This window comes from Electrona antarctica (assembly GCF_951216825.1).
Source record: "Electrona antarctica genome assembly, chromosome: 4".
Taxonomy (NCBI): Eukaryota; Metazoa; Chordata; class Actinopteri; order Myctophiformes; family Myctophidae; genus Electrona; species Electrona antarctica.
In genome coordinates, this window is record NC_136809.1 from 7,563,123 (window position 1) to 7,583,734 (window position 20,612).

Genomic DNA, 20,612 nt, shown 5'->3' on the forward strand with positions numbered 1-20,612 from the left:
ATAATGCTGTGGCATCACAGACATTGTGTTGAATTGAAACTCACGCTGATCGAGCCGATAGAGTGTCGCAGTCCCGCCCACAACCAGGGCCCAAGAAATGATTCCCCGTTCATTTTCCTCATAGACATTTCAAAAAGTATTTATTTAAAGACCCTTTAAGCCTCGTACAAAGCCAACTCGAGTTGTGACAAATCATGACAACAAACACAATTTTTCGGGACGAAACAAATAATTAGAAAGAAGAACACTTTTTGTTTTTGTTTTTCTTCTTTGTAATTATTAGTTTGGTCCAAAATATTGTTGTTTGTTGTCATGATTTGTCACAACTCGAGTTGGCTTTGTACGAGCTTATAAGGTCTTTAAATAAATACTTTTTGAAATGTTTGGAAAAATGCATTGGGAATTATTTCCTGGGCCTGGCGTCGTCATGAGTATACTGTATATACACCACCCAGACAATGAACCAATACACACCCACACAATGTACATATACACCCACACAATGTACCTACACACCACCCAGACAATGAACCAATACCACCCACACATTGTACATACACACCCACACAATGTACCTACACACCACCCATCTGCACCACCAGAATATGTCCCCACACCACCTAAATAGCATACACAGAATACAGTAATACTCCACCAAGACTTACCTCAAGATCAAATACGTGAGAAAGAGAAAAGAATGATGCAACATGCTATGAAGTAGAATATATATTACAGTAAATGGGTAAATCCACAGAAGACAGATGGAGCAAATGGAAAATGCCCTGATAAGGTGAAAGAGAGAGAAAGACTTGGGGTAAACAGAAGGGTGTGGAGGGATCAGCATAATATCTGCACAGTGTTGTTTATGTTATATTGATCATCATCTCATTCAAAAAACACTCGTCAAACATGGCCGTCTGACACACCGGGGACATGCCCTTCAGACCAAGGGGCCAGTGAGGCGCTCCAACGTTGAAGCTCTGGGCCCTAGTGGTAAGAGGAAGGACTGCAGGCGGACCCGTGCACGGACACGTAGGACCATCACTCCCTACGTCACACCGGACCTCAAATTTGAGGTCCGGAGGAGGTACTTCCGGCAGTCTTCCGGGTGCTTCAAAACGCCACTGAGCAACTTCATCGAAATTAATAGCTTGGGGGCGGGGCTAGTGCTCCAGTCCGGTCTCTATCCTTTATATACTCTATGCTTCAGACACATGAGTATTATGAAAGCATCACTCAGTATTATGTACACACGTACATGCACGCACTATTGCAGGCATGGAATTTACACCAACACCTTACACATACAAATCAAAGCATATAAATAGGATATGTGGATTAGATTCACAAAATTTGAATGAGACAAATTATATCCTGTGCACGGAAGTATAAATAATCTCCGACGTACGGCATGACAATGTTCTCTTCTCACTTTTATTTCAGATATTGACATCAGAGGAAGGTACAGATTTGAGCAGGTCTGACGGCGTGTCCCTTTTGTATTTGACTGGGTAGCATCCCTTTCTAATCTGCTTTGTGGCTGTGTGTCAGCATCACGGCAGGATGGGAGAATGTCAGAAGTATTCCATCAGACCTCAGAAGATACTCAAACTCAAAACTGATTTGAACAGGAGTGTGTGTGAAATAATTAAGTTGTAAAGGTACAAGAATGGTACTACATAGTCAAATCAGTTCTCCACTGTTCCTCAATCTGCAGTATTGTGCCAATTGTCAAATATACATCAAATGTATGCGGTCAGGTCATGGGGTCAGGTAGGCCTATACATGACCATGAATGAGGATATGTGTATAAGATCAGTATTAGGGCAGACACGTCAAAGTATCAGTAGAACCCGTGAATTAATCGCATTGAAAACACTGATTTACAGGTTTGAAAAGAACAAACGACTGGTGCCCTTGAGCAACTTGCTCAATGACACAGAGTCTTTTGTTCTTTTCTCAGATTAAGACAGACACCAATCTCTCCCCTGGTGCTGCCGTCCACCACTCCTTTATTGTTAGGACAGGTTAACATTGGTTTGGACATATTCTGAGTAAGAGCAAATGTAATTGGTCAACGAAACATTCCCCATCCCCTCTGATGTATCCAGAGGCGTATCTACAATAAGACGAGGGCAGGCGTCCGCCTGTCCAAATCCATTTCTGGCCTGGCCAAAACCCATACAATGAGAAAAAAAGGACAAAAACAAGACCTGAGAACTATTAATGGTCAGCTGATTGGCCGTTGCGGTAGAGCGCGACCCTCAATCACCCATTGAAATGTAAATGCAAGCCTTTCAGCCTTTGTATCCTACTCGTCTGGCAGGTATATCTCTTTGAAAACCTTTAGTGCTACGATTGTGCGCGGGGAGACGACAATTAACACATATCTTGCCTGCCCAAAACGTAATTCCTGGATACGCCACTGGATGTATCTGGAGACATTTAAGGACATCTTTTAATGCTTATCTCTGTTACATCCATTCTGACCTGAAACATAAACGGGCCCGTGGACCCACCTCCTCTTTAAAACACAAGACTATACGTGCTAATTCAAATCTGGCAAAATGAGTCACACCGACTCATCATCTACCATCATCCGTTGGCAGTTTAATGGCGAAACAATTACTCATGTGATTAATGCAGAAAGTTGAAGGAGAGAGAGCTTGAAGGACATGCACTTTTCCAGATTTTTGGGACAATTACAAGGAAATAGAAGCCAAATTTACGTAATAAATATTCACAGCATTGGCCCAATAATCAGTTGCTATTCAATTGGCCAAGGGAGGTGAAAAACAGAATTAATCATCCATGCTCATTGCCCAGAACATTACTTTGCAAAATTAGCACTTTAGTTCTAAAAAATAATCAAGTTCAGAGTGTTTCCACTGAAAATGTATTGGTTCACGACCCTAAAAGCTGGTTCGTAACTGGCACCAAAGAATGGCAGTCGGTTCCGTGAAAGCACCAAAGGTTTCAAGAATCTAAAACAGAACCAGTTCCACCACCAACGTTCTTTTGTTGGAGAAGGGGCCACAGATTCCTTAACCCATTTAGACCTGAGGACGATTCTAAAAAATGTTTTCTAAATCATGACAGTTTTCTGTAATCAGTTTCTATATCAGTGGTGCTCAAGATTTTTCATGTCAACAACCCCCAGAATTATCTGTATTTGGCTGCGGACCCCGATCTGAAGATATGTTATTCCAGGGACCTCCCCAGAAGCAAGGATTTGAGTTAAAAAAACGTTCGCTCTGAAAGAATATATATTCAAAGATTTGGGCCACATTTTCTCTGCAAGCTCGTAGCGCGGCATCTGCTATTTTTCAATAGCTAAAGTATAACATAATACTAGAAACACCAAAAGGGGTTCCTGCCCAGAATGGGTTAAAACAAGGTCACGCACAAAGCATACAGGGATATGCTAAAAGGGAACAATATTGAATCGAAATTTTAAAAATGTCCTCTAAATCATGACTGATCATTTTCTGATTCTGAAATACCTATGTTTCTATATCAGTGGTTCTCAATATTTCATGTCAAGGACCCCAAAAATTATATGGCCGCCGACCCCCATCTGAAAATATGTTGTTCCAGGGCAAAGATTTGAGTTAAAAACGTTCACTCTGAAAGAATATATATTCAAAGATTTGTGCCACATTTTCACGATTTTTCAAAAATAGCAGACCTACAAGCTAGTGGCGCGCTATGAGCTTGTAGATCTGCTATTTTTCAATAGCTAAATTATAACATAATGTTTAAAACACCAAAAAGGGTTCCCGCCCAAAATGGGTTAATTGACTTCACTGGAGTGGTGGATTAATTACAACATTTATGTAGATTAACTTCCTAACCCTTGTAATTAAATGACTGATAAAGAGAAGACAATCACATTTGGTTACATGCAACATTTTCCTGGCATTGCATTCCAATTACAAGAGGAGAAGAGCTCAAGGAGATGAACTGAAAGTGCATCAGAAGAACATTATTTTGTTTTTTAGCCATCTGTGACCAAAGGTCAATGGCTAAAACAAAATGGCATCAATTCACAACTTAAGTCTGGTGAAACTATTGAAAATGATTGAGAATAATTTGCGATAATTTGGCTTCCACACCGAGTAGTAAAACTACGTATAGACCTATAGCTACAGTATATCTATATCATAAAATATAAAGTTTAAAAAATCATTCAAACTGCAGAGTCCACACTGGCAGTGTCCACACTACATATCTATAACGACTATAGTGATGAACAATACAGTTAAAATTATAGTGCTTGGTGATAAACTTGTCACTCATCATGGTCTGCCACTTTCTATCTCTGTGCCTATTTAATTGATTGGCAAAAGAACATTGGACCATAAATCTTCAACATGAATAAATATCGCAAGCCTCCCCATATGCAAGAAAACAGCTAAACTGAACAGACATGTGATTGTGAATGTCTCTCTCTCTCCTTCTCTCTCTCTCTCTCTCTCTCTATTGCTGTAGGCAGCGGTGGCCGAACGGTTTGCGGAGCGGTCTTGATACCGGAAGGTCGACCAGTTCGAATCCCCGGACCGGCACGTTCAAATTACCACCGCTGAAGTGCCCTTGAGCAAGGCATTGAACCCCTACCATGACATTTTCTAACAAGCATCTCGAGCTTAGTCCACTTCCCTGGGTAAACAAAGAACTTTGCTTTGCTTTGCTTTGTGAGTAACTTTTTTTGGCTTTCTAGCCTCCTAATTTTCCAAATTGCTCATCAGATGCTGTCCTGCCTGCTCTCTCCTTGTCATTTTGGGTATTGTATTTCAGTGAGCCCATTTGGACTGTTAGTTGTTTATTAGAGGGATTGAACTCAATTCCGCTCTACCTCAGTTGAACTTGCACTTGGGTAAAATGGTAAATGGTGCATAGTGTAAAATCAGCCATTACGATGGCATCAAATCACCCCCCCCCCTCACACACACACACACACACACACACAGTATTATTCACACGGTATTCAACTATTCATGGCACACGCACAAACTCACGCTAGAAATTCATCTCAATCTGCCTGATAAAAGGATCCTCAATCAACTTGATGGAAATACTGAAGCCAGTGCCATCAATCAACTTCAACTCTCTCATATATTGTGTTGTTCTAAGCAAATCTAGCCCTATTACAATTATTGTCTGTGGACATGAGAAAGATTCAGTGTGTGATTGGGCAAAACAAACAGACACGTGCAAACTCCCCTGTTGCTTTTTACAGCCAGGTGTCGATGCTGCAGCATGAAAGTGTTGCTTGGTTCCTTTGAAGGCCTTCTAAGGTAACGCCATGGAGTTTACAGCAGTGGAATTTCCATCCTACTAAAGTATAAATGCGCCACGTCTCTGCGTACGTGCGTGCGTCCGTGTGTACGGTTGTAATGCACGTAACTCGAGAACCGTTTGACCCACCGACTTCACATTCGACACACGCGTACGTTCCACACCCCCACATGGAGTGCAGTGCCAGGTATCGAGTCGGTCGGACCCACGGTTCTCCAGAACCACCACAAAAGGTTCTGGTCAGGCTCTGCCAGTGGGCCTAATGAGGCCAACTCCTTTCACCTGGGCCAGGCTCTGCCAGTGGGCCTAATGAGGCCAACTCCTTTCACCTGTGCAATTTCCAGCCTCTGCCTCAGCCAATTGAGGCTCAACCAATCAGGCTCTGCCAGTGGGCCGAATTGATTGCAGTCTTCACACACAGGCACATACACAGATCTCCATGTGGGACACCGGCTGACAGTTAAAACGGGTGCTATGACAACGTATATCATTAGGTTCCCAAGTTGCATCGTTCCCAAGTAGGCCGGTGGCCGACTGGGACGGGCACGTACAGGTCTAGTACAGATTAATATGTGTTTTTTAAACAAGGTCCACATCTATTCAAACTTTTTTTTTTTTTAAATTTCACAGAATCAAAGATCCAGCTCCACAAACTACTCGGTTGTATTGTCAATGATTCATCTGCACATAAATAAACAGTGCTGCACAAACTACAAAGCCATAATTTATAATTTGTCACATGGATATTTGCAATGGCAATCCATTCTTTATGAATTTGCTTCTCAGGATTTTCTGTGTATACCACAAGGGTGACCTTTTTAAAATGACTATGGTTATTGTATCCGTCTAGTCTACCCTGTGTATTATTGAGTAGATACATTCATTGAAAAACACAGTCTACTCAGTGACAGTCAATACGGATTTAGAGCAAACAGATCAACAGCAATGGCATTGATGGACTCGATTGAGGAGATCACTAATTCCATAGATGAATATAAGTATGTAGCTGGAGTATTTATAGATCTTAAAAAAGCATTTGATACTATTAATCATGACATATTAATTAATAAATTGGAAAGATATGGGATTAGAGGAGGAGTATTGGATTGGGTACGAAGCTATTTGAGTGACAGGAAACAGTTTGTGAAGTTGGGTGAGTTTCTGAGAACAAATTTCTTGGTGTAATAATTGATGATAGAATTAACTGGAAGTCTCATATTAAATATATATATAATAAATTATCTAGAAGTCTTTCAGTTTTAAATAAAGCAAAGCACCTTTTGAACTATAAGTCACTACGTATGCTATACTGTTCCCTGGTTTTGCCGTACCTAAACTACTGTACAGAGGTTTGGGGGAATACTTATAAAACTTCACTTAATGCAATAACTATACTTCAAAAACGAGCTATAAGAATTATACATAATGCTGGATATAGAGATCACACTAATATATTATTTTTAAACTCATATCTTTTAAAATTCATGGATATAATAGAATATAAAACTGCCCTTATAATGTACAAAGCAAGGAATAATCAACTCCCTGGAAATATTCAGGTGATGTTCTCTGATAGAGAGGGGGGCTATAATTTAAGGGGGGAACTAAATCTAAAAACCAGAGTGGCTCGGACAACACTAAAATCATTTTGTATTTCAATATGTGGAGTAAAACTATGGAACAGTATGCATGTGGAACTCAAGCAATGCCCAAGTGTGAACCAGTTAAAAAAAAGATATAAAGAATGCATTATTATGAGGTATAGAGATGAAGAGCTACAATGACACAGATAATTATAATATATAGATAATATATAATATATAGATATAATTTAGATAATTGTACTTGTATATATATATATAAGAATATATATATGATGTGCAGAATGTATGTATTATATGGAATATATAGAGTATTTTGTATTGATAATGTTATATAGAATTGAATACCTATTTGATTTAGTTTATACCATGTTGGTATTTATGTAATGACGTCAATGACGCTGAATTTAAGTTATCAAGGGGTAGGGTTTTATAAGTTTTCTAACTTCTCCCTACTCCTTTCCGAACATATATAAAAGTAAAAAAATAATAATAATAATAATTATACTTGCAGCCAGTGAGGCTTGGTTTTTTTTGTTGTTGTTTTTTTTGGAATATTATTTTAATTGTTCTATATTGAACTTATTTTAATTCTTTGACTTTTGTCAATTTTTTTATAATGTTCGGAATAAAGTTTTTTTCATCATTCATTCAAACAATAAACGCAATCTATCTATTCCTGTTTCATTGACATGATGACCTGAAATACAATGAGAAAGATGGCTTGATCAGTATAAACAACAAAGCCTGCAGAGAGATGTGAAACAATAGCGTTGATGCATGGATTTGCCACAGAACCCATCAGAACAATGCATACTGTATATATTGTTGTAATCTTGCTAGCAATATCATCCCATAGTATAGTTTGACCATAATTCAATCTACATTGTGTTTTGCTTTGTACAGAAACCCAATTCAGGCTTAATGTCTGTGTTGTTCCAATTTATTAGGGATAATCCAAGCGTGCACTTTGAATGCCGATTCAATGTGATGAAATAATACATGGTTCTATCAGTGAGAAGGTGGAATGGTACCGAGCATGAAGCTTTGCGAGGAGAATTGTTAATTGAGTGATGGAAGTGAGATCAGAGGAGAGATGGAAGCAGACACAGAGTGATGGAAGTGAGATCAGAGGAGAGATGGCTCCAAGGAGAGGAGGCACCAAACACAGAGTAGTAACAGTACCTGTTGTAGAGGAGGACGTCGGGCGTCCAGATCTGACTGGAGGGGAACCTCAGGGTCTGAACACCGGGGTAGTTGTCCACGTTCCACTGCAGGTAGACATCCGTCCAGTACTACAGTGTGACAGATACGAGGCAGAAGGATCAAAATAAAGACTAGATAAGATTTAAAGGAGAATTTCGTGCTAGAAGGTCACCTTTAGTTGCAGTTGTTTAGTCCCCAAAAAAAGTGGTTAATTTGTGTAAAAACGCATTATTCAGTATTTTAGCCGTGACGTAAGCGCCCCCCTCCAGAGACTTCCGGGTCCTACTTTTGTGAATACTATCGCCATTTTATTTAATTGTGTCAACTAAATCCTCCATTAGAGGATACTCGAGTTGGAAGCATTAAGACCCATTTTAACCCTCAATGGCTTCCTTTCTGAAAAACAACGTCATTGTAAAGAAAATCATGCGTTTAGATATTACTATTTACAATGAGAAGTGGACGGGAGCTGGTGCCACTTGGAACCGGACGTAACGTAGGACTACAAAATGACATATGATGGTGTTGTAGTTGATGCCTTGTTTGGCAAAGCAAAGCGACAGAGATGTTCTCACAGAGATGTGAACTAGAACTAGAGATGTGAACTAGTGGGTAATGCTTCCTGTGCGTGTGTGCGTGCGTGCGTGCGTGCGTGCGTGCGTGCGTGCGTGCGTGCCTGAGTTTATGCGTTTGTGTGTCTTGGCGCCAGTGGGTTTGACCGTTGGTTCCCGTTTGTGTTGACACCTTATTTGGCAATGCAATGTTGAAAATAGCCAACGGCAATGTTCCAATGTTCCAATGTTTCCTGTGAACACAAATCTAAAATGACTCTGAGCTTAATTAGATACACTCCTGTCCTATAGTTAAAGAGGAGATAATATCTACTCTTAGCAAAGTTAAATGAAAACAATCAGTTTCAGGTTCTTTTACTTTATGGAATATTTCCATTTTGCTGTACATTTAATTCTACTCCACTACATTTCTAAATATTGTACTTCTTACTCCACTACAATTATTTGAAAATGTAGATACTAGTTACTTTGTAGATTTGGATTAATATTACAAAACATATATTACCCACTTCAGCTATACATTTTTGCCATTTGAAAACTTTAAATGGGACATTCTGGATAATGTGTAAGATAATAAGTACATTTTGATACCAATACTTTTACTCAAGTAAAGTTTGAATTCTAGACTCTTACTTGTACCAGAGTACGAGTAGCGACGGGACCGCGATGGACCGTCAAAAACACGATCTTTGGTTAGGATTGGAAGCATTGATTTAGATCAAGAGTTATTCACGTTTTAAGATTTTCGATCCCATCCATTAAAATGGAAAGGGGACCACGTTGGATGACGTCCCAACTGGACAGGACATTGAATGTTGCCCAACAGACGCTCCCAGCCTGTAGAGCGGCATGCGCTCGGTTATGGAATGATTCATGTTCCGTCTTTTGATTAATCTCCGTCCTGGGCATAATTAATTAATAAGGCGGAAACCTCCTGTCTCGTGTTAACAAACATCAGTCCTCAGAACCCCATCTCACTCCTGCGCCTGGAAGAACTGGAGTTGTCTTCCATGCACGTGTGTGTGTGCAGGCCAGGGGACACATGAATTTAGACATGCTACCTTACATAGCCCATTACCGTCACAAACTGCAGAGCCACTGAGTTGTGTTTAGCATGTGTTGGCTGTAATTGTGTCCTGTTCCAGCCAACTGAAAGAGGAGAGGCTCCAGAGTGGTAAACCACCACGCAGTGTTGATTTCGTCGACTAAAACCAAGACGAAAAATGTTCGTCGACTACCTTTTTTCACTGAGGAAAACTAAATGGAAACTAAATGAAAACTAAGCTATGATGACTAAGCTAGAAGTTCAGTCACACGAGAGAGACTCGGAGTAGAACCGCTGCTCCTTCGCCTGGAAAGGAGTCAGCTGAGGTGGTTCGGGCATCTGGTTAGGATGCCTCGCGGGCGCCTCCCTAGGGAGGTCCTCGACGCACGTCCCACTGGGAGGAGACCCCGGGGCAGACCAAGGCGCAGTTGGAGGAAATACATCGACTCACTGGCCTTGGAACGTCTCGGAATCCCCCAGGAGGAAGTCACTAATGTTGCTGTGGAGAGGGAAGTCTGGAGCACTCTGGTGGAGCTGTTGCCCCCGCGACCCGACTACGGATAAGCGGTTGAAGATGGATGGATGGATGGATGATGAGTAAGACTAAATATATATCGACAATTTTGTCAACAAATAAAAAGTAGACAAAAATGTTAGGAAGGGACTAGTGGACAAGAGATCCAGTATAAGTCATTTTACACTTGGTTGCATGCTGAAAATAGCCGATCTACAAGCTCACAACGTGTCGCGCTGCGACGCGTTGTGAGCTTGTAGATCGGCTATTTTCAGCAAGTGTAAAAACAGTCATCACGGCGGCATCAAGGCCCGCCAAAACACATTTTAGTCGACTAAATCAACCGTAGATTTAGTAGACTAAAAAATCCTTTGATATTTAGTCTAAACTAGACTAACATTAAAACATTCCAGGTGACTAAAATGTGACTAAAACTAATTTGCTGCCAAAAACAACACAGATTGAGATGACACGTGTAGTGAGGAAGCGATTAGGTGCATGACTGAGAACACATGTCAGCAAGCCTTTAAATGGAGGCTAATTATTGTATTATAACGTATGGAGAGGTCATGCACACATAATGTACACACTTACGCACGCACGCACGCATGACAAGGCAGACAGGCAAACAGACCCCCCTTCCCCCCCCCCTTTTTCCCTCACTGTATATGTTTCTTTTCCCTTTTTACCTCCATTATGATGAATTCCTGTTCTGTTCTTTGTCTATATAGAAGTGTCTATTTGTACGTCTCTAAATGTTTTGATGAATTGAACATGGTGGACCCTATTGTAAACAAGTGTAATGCTTAATTGGGTCGTCCACTCACAGTTAACAGCCTTTGTATTGAGTTTGTGCTTGAAATGTACTGTAATTCTGCAAACTGTTAATAAATATTTCAATCAATCAATCAAGACAGACAGAGAGGCATCCTAACCAGATGCCCGAACCACCTAAGCTGGCTCCTTTCCAGGCGAAGAAGCAGCGGCTCTACTCCGAGTCCCCCTCGTGTGACTGAACTTCTCACCCTATCTCTAAGGGAGATGCCAGTGACTGAACTTCTCACCCTATCTCTAAGGGAGATGCCAGTGACTGAACTTCTCACCCTATCTCTAAGGGAGATGCCAGTGACTGAACTTCTCACCCTATCTCTAAGGGAGATGCCAGTGACTGAACTTCTCACCCTATCTCTAAGGGAGATGCCAGTGACTGAACTTCTCACCCTATCTCTAAGGGAGATGCCAGTGACTGAACTTCTCACCCTATCTCTAAGGGAGATGCCAGTGACTGAACTTCTCACCCTATCTCTAAGGGAGATGCCAGTGACTGAACTTCTCACCCTATCTCTAAGGGAGATGCCAGTGACTGAACTTCTCACCCTATCTCTACGGGAGATGCCAGTGACTGAACTTCTCACCCTATCTCTAAGGGAGATGCCAGTGACTGAACTTCTCACCCTATCTCTAAGGGAGATGCCAGTGACTGAACTTCTCACCCTATCTCTAAGGGAGATGCCAGTGACTGAACTTCTCACCCTATCTCTAAGGGAGATGCCAGTGACTGAACTTCTCACCCTATCTCTAAGGGAGATGCCAGTGACTGAACTTCTCACCCTATCTCTAAGGGAGATGCCAGTGACTGAACTTCTCACCCTATCTCTAAGGGAGATGCCAGTGACTGAACTTCTCACCCTATCTCTAAGGGAGATGCCAGTGACTGAACTTCTCACCCTATCTCTAAGGGAGATGCCAGTGACTGAACTTCTCACCCTATCTCTAAGGGAGATGCCAGTGACTGATCTTCTCACCCTATCTCTAAGGGAGATGCCAGTGACTGATCTTCTCACCCTATCTCTAAGGGAGATGCCAGTGACTGATCTTCTCACCCTATCTCTAAGGGAGATGCCAGTGACTGAACTTCTCACCCTATCTCTAAGGGAGATGCCAGTGACTGATCTTCTCACCCTATCTCTAAGGGAGATGCCAGTGACTGAACTTCTCACCCTATCTCTAAGGGAGATGCCAGTGACTGAACTTCTCACCCTATCTCTAAGGGAGATGCCAGTGACTGAACTTCTCACCCTATCTCTAAGGGAGATGCCAGTGACTGAACTTCTCACCCTATCTCTAAGGGAGATGCCAGTGACTGAACTTCTCACCCTATCTCTAAGGGAGATGCCAGTGACTGAACTTCTCACCCTATCTCTAAGGGAGATGCCAGTGACTGAACTTCTCACCCTATCTCTAAGGGAGATGCCAGTGACTGAACTTCTCACCCTATCTCTAAGGGAGATGCCAGTGACTGAACTTCTCACCCTATCTCTAAGGGAGATGCCAGTGACTGAACTTCTCACCCTATCTCTAAGGGAGATGCCAGTGACTGAACTTCTCACCCTATCTCTAAGGGAGATGCCAGTGACTGAACTTCTCACCCTATCTCTAAGGGAGATGCCAGTGACTGAACTTCTCACCCTATCTCTAAGGGAGATGCCAGTGACTGAACTTCTCACCCTATCTCTAAGGGAGATGCCAGTGACTGAACTTCTCACCCTATCTCTAAGGGAGATGCCAGTGACTGAACTTCTCACCCTATCTCTAAGGGAGATGCCAGTGACTGAACTTCTCACCCTATCTCTAAGGGAGATGCCAGTGACTGAACTTCTCACCCTATCTCTAAGGGAGATGCCAGTGACTGAACTTCTCACCCTATCTCTAAGGGAGATGCCAGTGACTGAACTTCTCACCCTATCTCTAAGGGAGATGCCAGTGACTGAACTTCTCACCCTATCTCTAAGGGAGATGCCAGTGACTGAACTTCTCACCCTATCTCTAAGGGAGATGCCAGTGACTGAACTTCTCACCCTATCTCTAAGGGAGATGCCAGCCACCCGTCGGAGAAAACTCATTTCAGCCGCTTGTATAGTATTCGTGACCTTATTCTTTCGGTCATGACGCACACACTTCAATCATGACCATAAAGTGAGTATAGGTAACGAAGATTGCTCGGTATAGACAGAGAGCTTTGCCTTCTGGCTCAACTTTCTTTTCGTCACAACAGTGAGCGGTACAGCGACTGCCATACCGCCCCTGCCGCTCCGATTCGCCGGCTGATCTCCTTCCCCGTCCTCCCCTCACTCGTGAACAAGACCCCGAGATACTTAAACTCCATCACCTGGGGGTAATGCCTCATTCCCTGCTTGGACTGCACAATCCACCGGTTTCCTGCTGAGAAATGATCGGCTAAATCCAATGTGACATCAGTCATTTAAGGTGACAATGTTAAATGTCCGTTTGAAACACCAAGGACACTACAATGAATAAGGGCAGCTCACTTTAACAATACAGGCTGCATTGTTGGTCTCACAGACATAATAGTAACTCATAACGTTGTTGGTCTCACAGACATAATAGTAACTCAAAACAGCACTTAAGCACTCAAAGCAGGCGTGGATTTACTGTAGGCAAAGTAAGGCATTTATTTGCCTTACTTGTTTACGTTTTTTCCTCCCCCCTCAGTCGAGGGGCTTTTTTGTGTATTATGTATTTTTGCCCAATTCAAGTCTGACAGACAGTGTATCAGACAGAAGAATAAACATCTATTCTCTAGTCTCTGTGTCCTGCGTGTCTGGAAGGTGTTGGGTCTTTTCACACTCTAGTGTGAAACGTGTCTGCTACTAGATGCCTGCCTGTATGGCTGCATCACCCCAGAACCAGTTTTCACGTCGCGACATATAAACACCACACAATCAATGTCCCGACCTCATTCGTCATTCGATTCTTGAGACAGCAGAAACACGCGATGGCACCGGAGAAAGAAAAAAGTGTGTCCACACGACGACGCCTGTAGCCGTAGGTGTACTAGGCTATCACCACACCGCTAATCTTACAGCACCACCACCCGCACTGGGGGGAGAACCAGAGGCCCCCAGAGGTCCCCCAGGCTAACTAAACGACATGGCGCGAAGCGACACATTGTGAGCTTGTAGATCTGCTATTTTCACTATAGTTTGGGTCCCAGGGGGCGAATATCATAAATTCTGTTTTACGTCACGGGCTGAAAAGTTTGGGAAACCCACTGATCTAATTATCAAACCAACTCCTGCCAGTGTGTCCTTGAGCTACAGGCTCTGGCCTTATAGAGCCGCAGCCTGGTGACTGCATGGGCACTTTGCTCAGCGGCCGCCTGCTTCTCCTAACAGTTCACAGTATAGATGGGTCAAACGCAGAGGACGGATTCCCCCACGTGGAGCGATAAAGCATAACTTAACTGCCAATGCGGATAATGAATCACTGATAATGAAGCTTGGCTGTGAACGCATGCCAACAGTCAGTCAGTCAGTCAGTCAGTCGGGCCCTGATCTGATCCCTTCCATCTCATTTGTGATGGAGTCCTATATGCTGCACACCGACGGTGAAGTGCTACTATATAAGAGATCACATTTTTCTCCCTTTAACCCATTTCGACCTGAGGACGATTTTACAAATACCTTCTAAATCCTGACAGTTTTCTATGTCAGTCGTTCTCAAACATTTTCATGTCAAGGACCCCCAAAAAATATTTGCGCCACATTTTCACGATTTTTCAAAAATAGCAGACCTACAAGCTCCTAGCGCGGCACTCGTTGCCGCGCTATGAGCTTGTAGGTCTGCTATTTTTCAATAGCTAATTGTATAACATTAGCATTAGCATACATTAACATGTATAACACCCTAACCCTAACCCTTAAAAACACCAAAAGAGGTTCCCGCCCAAAATAGGTTAAAAAGTTTATCCCACAATTTTTGTAACCCTATTTTTTTTCACCCAGTGTCAATTATGTAATCCTGGGCGCTACGCTACACTCCTCTGGCAACACCCAAGAGCACACATTTCTAAATGCTCCAAAGAATGTAATGGGATTATGGAACAAATACAACGACAAGCAATGACTATATTTTTTTAAATAATATTACCATTTCCCCTTCCTATTACATATTGTGCTATTGATTTCATAACACCCTGTCTTGATTTAATGGTTTTAACTAGTTGTACAGTAGGTTTATTTTATCCTACGCCTCTATTCATTAATTCATTCTATTCATGTCCACATAGCTTATGCCATTGTTGGGCGTCTTTGGTAATACACTAATTGCATTTGTTCTGCATACACTTCTTAAAGGAGCATTCAGTGATTTGGTGATTTGGAAAAAAACCCGGACAGGGAGGAACTCCTTATATGGTCAGCACACTTTATAGTAGGGAGGATTATCCAAAAAATAAGAAAAGATAAGTGATATTTGAATTAAGTGAAATCACTGAATATACCTTTAACAATAGGTTTAATTTTGCATGCTTGTGTATTTACAGTACGTGCATAAAACGTGCTCGTTACTGAAGACACATTCATCCCAGCTCGTTGCTTTGTTGCAGTTAGGCAGTGTATTGTAGTGTTCGGTTATTGCCTTTGAGTGCTGAAGTGCTGTTTTGAGTTACTATTCTGTCTGTGACACCAACAATGCGGCCTGTATTGTTTCAGTGAGCTGCCTTTATTCATTGTGATAGTTGTCCCATATATTACACAGTAAAGTCCTTGGTGTTTCAAACTGGCATTTCAAAAGGGACATTTAACGTTTGTCACCTTAAATGACTGATGTCACATTTTGGTTTGACCTGATCGGTCCACCTTGCAGCCTACAAAAGAAGATTGTTCTCATTTCTGTTCATAAAGATAGTCTGATGAAGGCCGAAATGTTGTTGGTTCCCGAAAAAACTATTTCACTGCACTTGAAGACAGTGTGCGGGAGTCAAATTTAAAATGTTGAATTTAACGTGCCTACATTCTCTCTCTGAGAGAGAAAACATTCTCTCTCTGAGAGAGAATGTAGGTGCCTAGCATTCCATTTGTCTCCACTCTCTAACCCAATGAACACACTTTACAACATACATACAGTATGGTACATATATTTGCTCTGGGACATACATGCCTTTTCATGACATTGGTCATGTAGGTCAGCTGATATGTTATGTTAGCAGCAGCTTGGCAGCGTGTTTGGGCCTCACCAAGAATACTGTATGCATGTGCGTGTGCGTGTGTGTGTGTGTGTGTGTGTGTGTGTGTGTGTGTGTGTGTTTCTCCAGTGTGTCAGAGTATGCTATATATAGTCACATGCACTCAGATGTTGTTGCCATAGGGCATATACTCCCTATATGGAATGAATGATGTGTGAGTCATTGTGTGCGTGCGTGCGTGCGTGCGTGCGTGCGTGCGTGCGTGCGTGCGTGCGTGCGTGCGTGCGTGCGTGCGTGCGTGCGTGCGTGCGTGCATAATGTGAGTAGAGGTGTGTGTGTTTGTGAAGTGCATATAAATATGTATATGTGTTTGCGTGTGCGTGTGTGCGTGTGACCTCCATTGTGTCCGCCTCAGGTTGCATGTTATAATCAAAGAAATGGGCTCCATTTAAAGGCTTGCTGACATGTGTTTTCAGTCATGCACCTAATCGCTTCCTCACTACGCGTGTCATCTCAATCTGTGGCCCTGGTGGTGGTTCAGCACTCTGGAGCCTCTCCTCTTTCATGTCAGTTGGCTGGAACAGAACAGGACACATTACAGCCAACACATGCATGCCAAACAGTGGCGGAAAGAGAAGACCTATCCTTTCATGTTTTACCCATTTTGACCTGAGATCAGATTCTAAAAATGTCTTCTACATCCTGACAGTTTTCTGAAAAAGCTATGTTTATATGTCAGTGGTTCTTCGATTTTTCAAAAATAGCAGACCTACAAGCTCGTAGTGCGCCACTCGGTGGCGCGCTATGAGCTTGTAGATCTGCTATTTTTCAAAAATCGAAGTCAAAGTATCAATGGTGCAATGTAGAACTACTCCGTTTACTAAGTAAAAGTTCAAAATGTACTTGAGTAAAAAAAAAGTACAAAAGGTATTGGCAATTTGGCATCGATGTGTACTAAAAGTAGAAAGTACTCGGTATATGCAGAATGTTCCATTTCATGTTTTCAAATGTATAAAAAATATTTAGAAAATAGCCGATCTGCAAGCTCAGCTTGTAGATCGGCTATTTTCAAATGGCCGAAATGGATATGGGGCTGAAGTGGTTACTGTACGTTTCGTAATAATAATCAGTGGCTCAGTGGCTCAGGGGTAGAGTTGCCGGTTCCATGTTCGATCCCGAGCTCCCCCAGAGTTAGTGTCGAAGTGTTCTTGAGCAAGACTCTGAACCCCTAATTGCTCCCGGTGAGCTGGGACAACCCCGTTAGATGAAGTGACATACTGAGCTGGGACAACCCCGTTAGATAAAGTGACATATTGAGCTGGGACAACCCCGTTAGATAAAGTGACATACTTATGTATGTTTAATGCGTGTGTTGGTCTGTTTCCTATAAATCTGCTGCCATTGCAAATTTATCTCAGAGCCTTCAGAGTCAAGCAGAAAACTGGATAATGGTAGCTCGTGAATTCCTTTTAATGACAAGCCGCGGTGCGTGCGTGCGTGCGTGCGTGCGTGCGTGCGTGCGTGCGTGCGTGCGTGCGTGCGTGCGTGCACAAGAAAACCCTAGCATAGCATGGGAGCAAAACACTATTATTTTAATCATTAACATTAATATTTAAAATATATATATGTTAAAAATGACATGGTATGTTTTTTTTCTTTGAAACCTTGAAAATGTTGTTCGCAAATAAATAAGAACTCAAAGTTAACTATGTTGTTTCCACTGATCCAATCGATTGACCATTCAAATAAACATGCTCTGAAAATGCATGCAGGCTGCAGCCCACCCATCTGTCCCGTGTTGAGTGGTCTGATGGGTGGGCTGTGAAGGTTCTGATGTGGGCCCCGGGGACCCCCATGGGTCCTTGAGGGAGTTCCAGGGGTTCCCAGCTAAATGATAGTTTAGTTAGGAACCAAATGAACCCTTATGGGTCTGTAACTCTGAGAGTGTACACATGGAACCAAATGGAACCAAACGGGTCCATTTGGTTCCATGTGTACACTCTCAGAGTTAAATTAACTTTGATTTTACAATATGTGTTGGGGTCCCAGAGATAGAAATGCCATTAAATAGGGGTCCGTAGCCTAATTCAGGTCAAACCTGGGGCCCTAGAGCCATAACAAATCTTCTCTTATGGGGGTCCTCGACATGTATTTTCAAACGGGGGGGGTCCTCAGGCTTATGAGTATCATTTTGGGGGTCCTTGACATGAAAAAGTTTGGGACCGACTGATCTAGAAGTGTGTGTCAGTGAGCTGAATAATAGTGTACTGCTAAGGTCTTCTTTGAAATGTGCTGTGTCTGCGGTGCGCTGCGCCATCTGCCATCCCCGTCCCCGTCAGCGCAGGTGAATAATTCAGTCATTCAAAAAGCTCTGTGAGGCCCGTCAGCCTGATTGGATTGGATATGTCCAATAGTGCAGGTGGGTTGTGTCTCGTGACCTCCTTAAAAAGGGCCGTCCTAATAGGGACTAGTATACCGCGCTAATGACACCGAAGAGCCGACGCGGTGAAATCATCAGTGTTAATTTAAAGTGTACCAATTAAGTCCTATTGACCGGATTTTTAAATGAACACTATGGATTTTATTGTGTTCATGGATTTCCTGATTATACCCCTATACCGCAATGCCACCCTTTTATGCAGTGTTGGGTCAGCTACAGCCTGCATGTAGCTGAACACTGCAATGAATCATAGCTAATAGGCCTATTCATTAACTTTAATAGACCGATTGCTTACTCCACTGTACAGTACGTTGCGTGCATACCTCAGTGTGAATGGCCCTTTTAGGCTGCTCAAGACAGACATACTGTACAGATACTGTACCTACATACTGTACATAAGGCCCACATACATACAGAGTAGACATACATACGTGTGTGGCCAGCGATCAATCCATTTAGCCTCAAATGTGTTTGTGACTCTTTTCAATTTCAATCTAACCTAAAATATGACCTATATTAAATATGATGCCTCTGTCAGCATGGGCCCATTGCAGTTGCTCTTTTGTTTGTGCCACATGATTCCATGAGTAATATAAATAATAAAACATCTCTTCATGTTCTAGGACCTTTACAGAGCCTACACATATAAATTGAAATGAAGCAAAGTAAAACAAAATCAATAAAATAATATGTAGTTCGCCTCTTTCTTTAGTATGCATTGATATATGAACAAACATTTGAGGGAGAAAATCGGCATTACAAGAAACCAATGTCACATGTATATGCTTGTACATGCACGCACGCACGCACGCACGCACGCACGCACGCACGCACACACGCACGCACGCAAGCACACGCACACACACACACACACACACACACGTGCGCGCACACGCACGCACGCACGCACGCACGCACGCACCACACAGAAACAAACAACTCGAAGCGTGAAAGTGTGACTAGACTATCAAAGTAGAAACAAGCAAAAAAAACAGGTGTATGCGTATGAAGAGGAGACATACCAACTGCAGCCAGGCATTTGTAATCAACACTTGGTTCTTTTCATCCTGGAGGGTAAGAAAACAGAGGAAGGGTACAGACAGAGAGAGAGAGAGAGAGAGAGAGAGAGAGAGAGAGAGAGAGAGAGAGAGAGAGAGAGAGAGGTTAGCATAATGAGTTTAAGTGGAGCGTAACTCAAAACTATTCCCCTGGAGGAGGAGGAAAGAGTCTGGAAGAGTTGAGATAAGATTGAGAAACAGATAGTCCTATATTTACAGTTTAGTCACTGTCTGAGCGACCCCAACACAGATACAACTTTGATAGAAATTTGACATACAAAAACATTGGCTTAGACAGAATAGATGCAGCCGGCGGACAATAAACAAACATGCAGATGAAAGTTAACAATCACAAGCAACATGTCTGATCTCAATACTTAAGTAAATGCACTTAGTTACTTTCCATCGCTGATAATATGGCCACGTTTTCAAAAAGGGAGTACCTACTTACAGGTAGAGTAATACCTGTAGGGAGTACCTACTTACAGGTAGAGTAATACCTGCCGAGTGAATAATGCTCAGTTCATCCAGACATATCACATTTTGAAAATTCTAAATATTTGAAAATATTTGAATGAATGTAAAAATGTGCATTTACGTGGTTTCTTGGCACAAAAAAAGGGATCGGCTTTAAGGCACACTGACTGTGCACATAACACACATGCACTAACATTTATCAAGGCAATATAGAGCGTCGCAGTCCCGCCCCCTTTCATGACGACACCAGGCCTAGGAAATAGGCTGGGAAATGCATTTTTCCCATAGACATTTCAAAAAGTATTTATTTAAAGACCTTATAAGCGTCGTACAAAGCCAACTCGAGTTGTGACAAATCATAACAAACCTTTTTAGACCAAACAAATAATTACAAAGAATAAAAACAACAAAAAAA

The 20,612-nt window shown here is 42.2% G+C and overlaps 1 protein-coding gene across 3 annotated transcripts in view; it reads right to left on the reverse strand.

Moving 5' to 3' along the window:
* LOC306922464 (neuronal acetylcholine receptor subunit alpha-7-like) overlaps window positions 1-20,612 on the reverse strand; it is a 94,264-nt gene that overhangs the window by 32,417 nt on the left and 41,235 nt on the right. For all 3 annotated transcript variants that reach the window (XM_079500099.1, XM_079500098.1, XM_079500097.1), the window contains exons 3-4: window positions 19,685-19,729; window positions 8,085-8,194 (exon numbers count right to left, since the gene is read on the reverse strand). In XM_079500099.1, coding sequence (XP_079356225.1) covers window positions 8,085-8,194; window positions 19,685-19,729 — 155 coding nt within the window. The remainder of the gene's footprint in view (window positions 1-8,084; window positions 8,195-19,684; window positions 19,730-20,612) is intronic.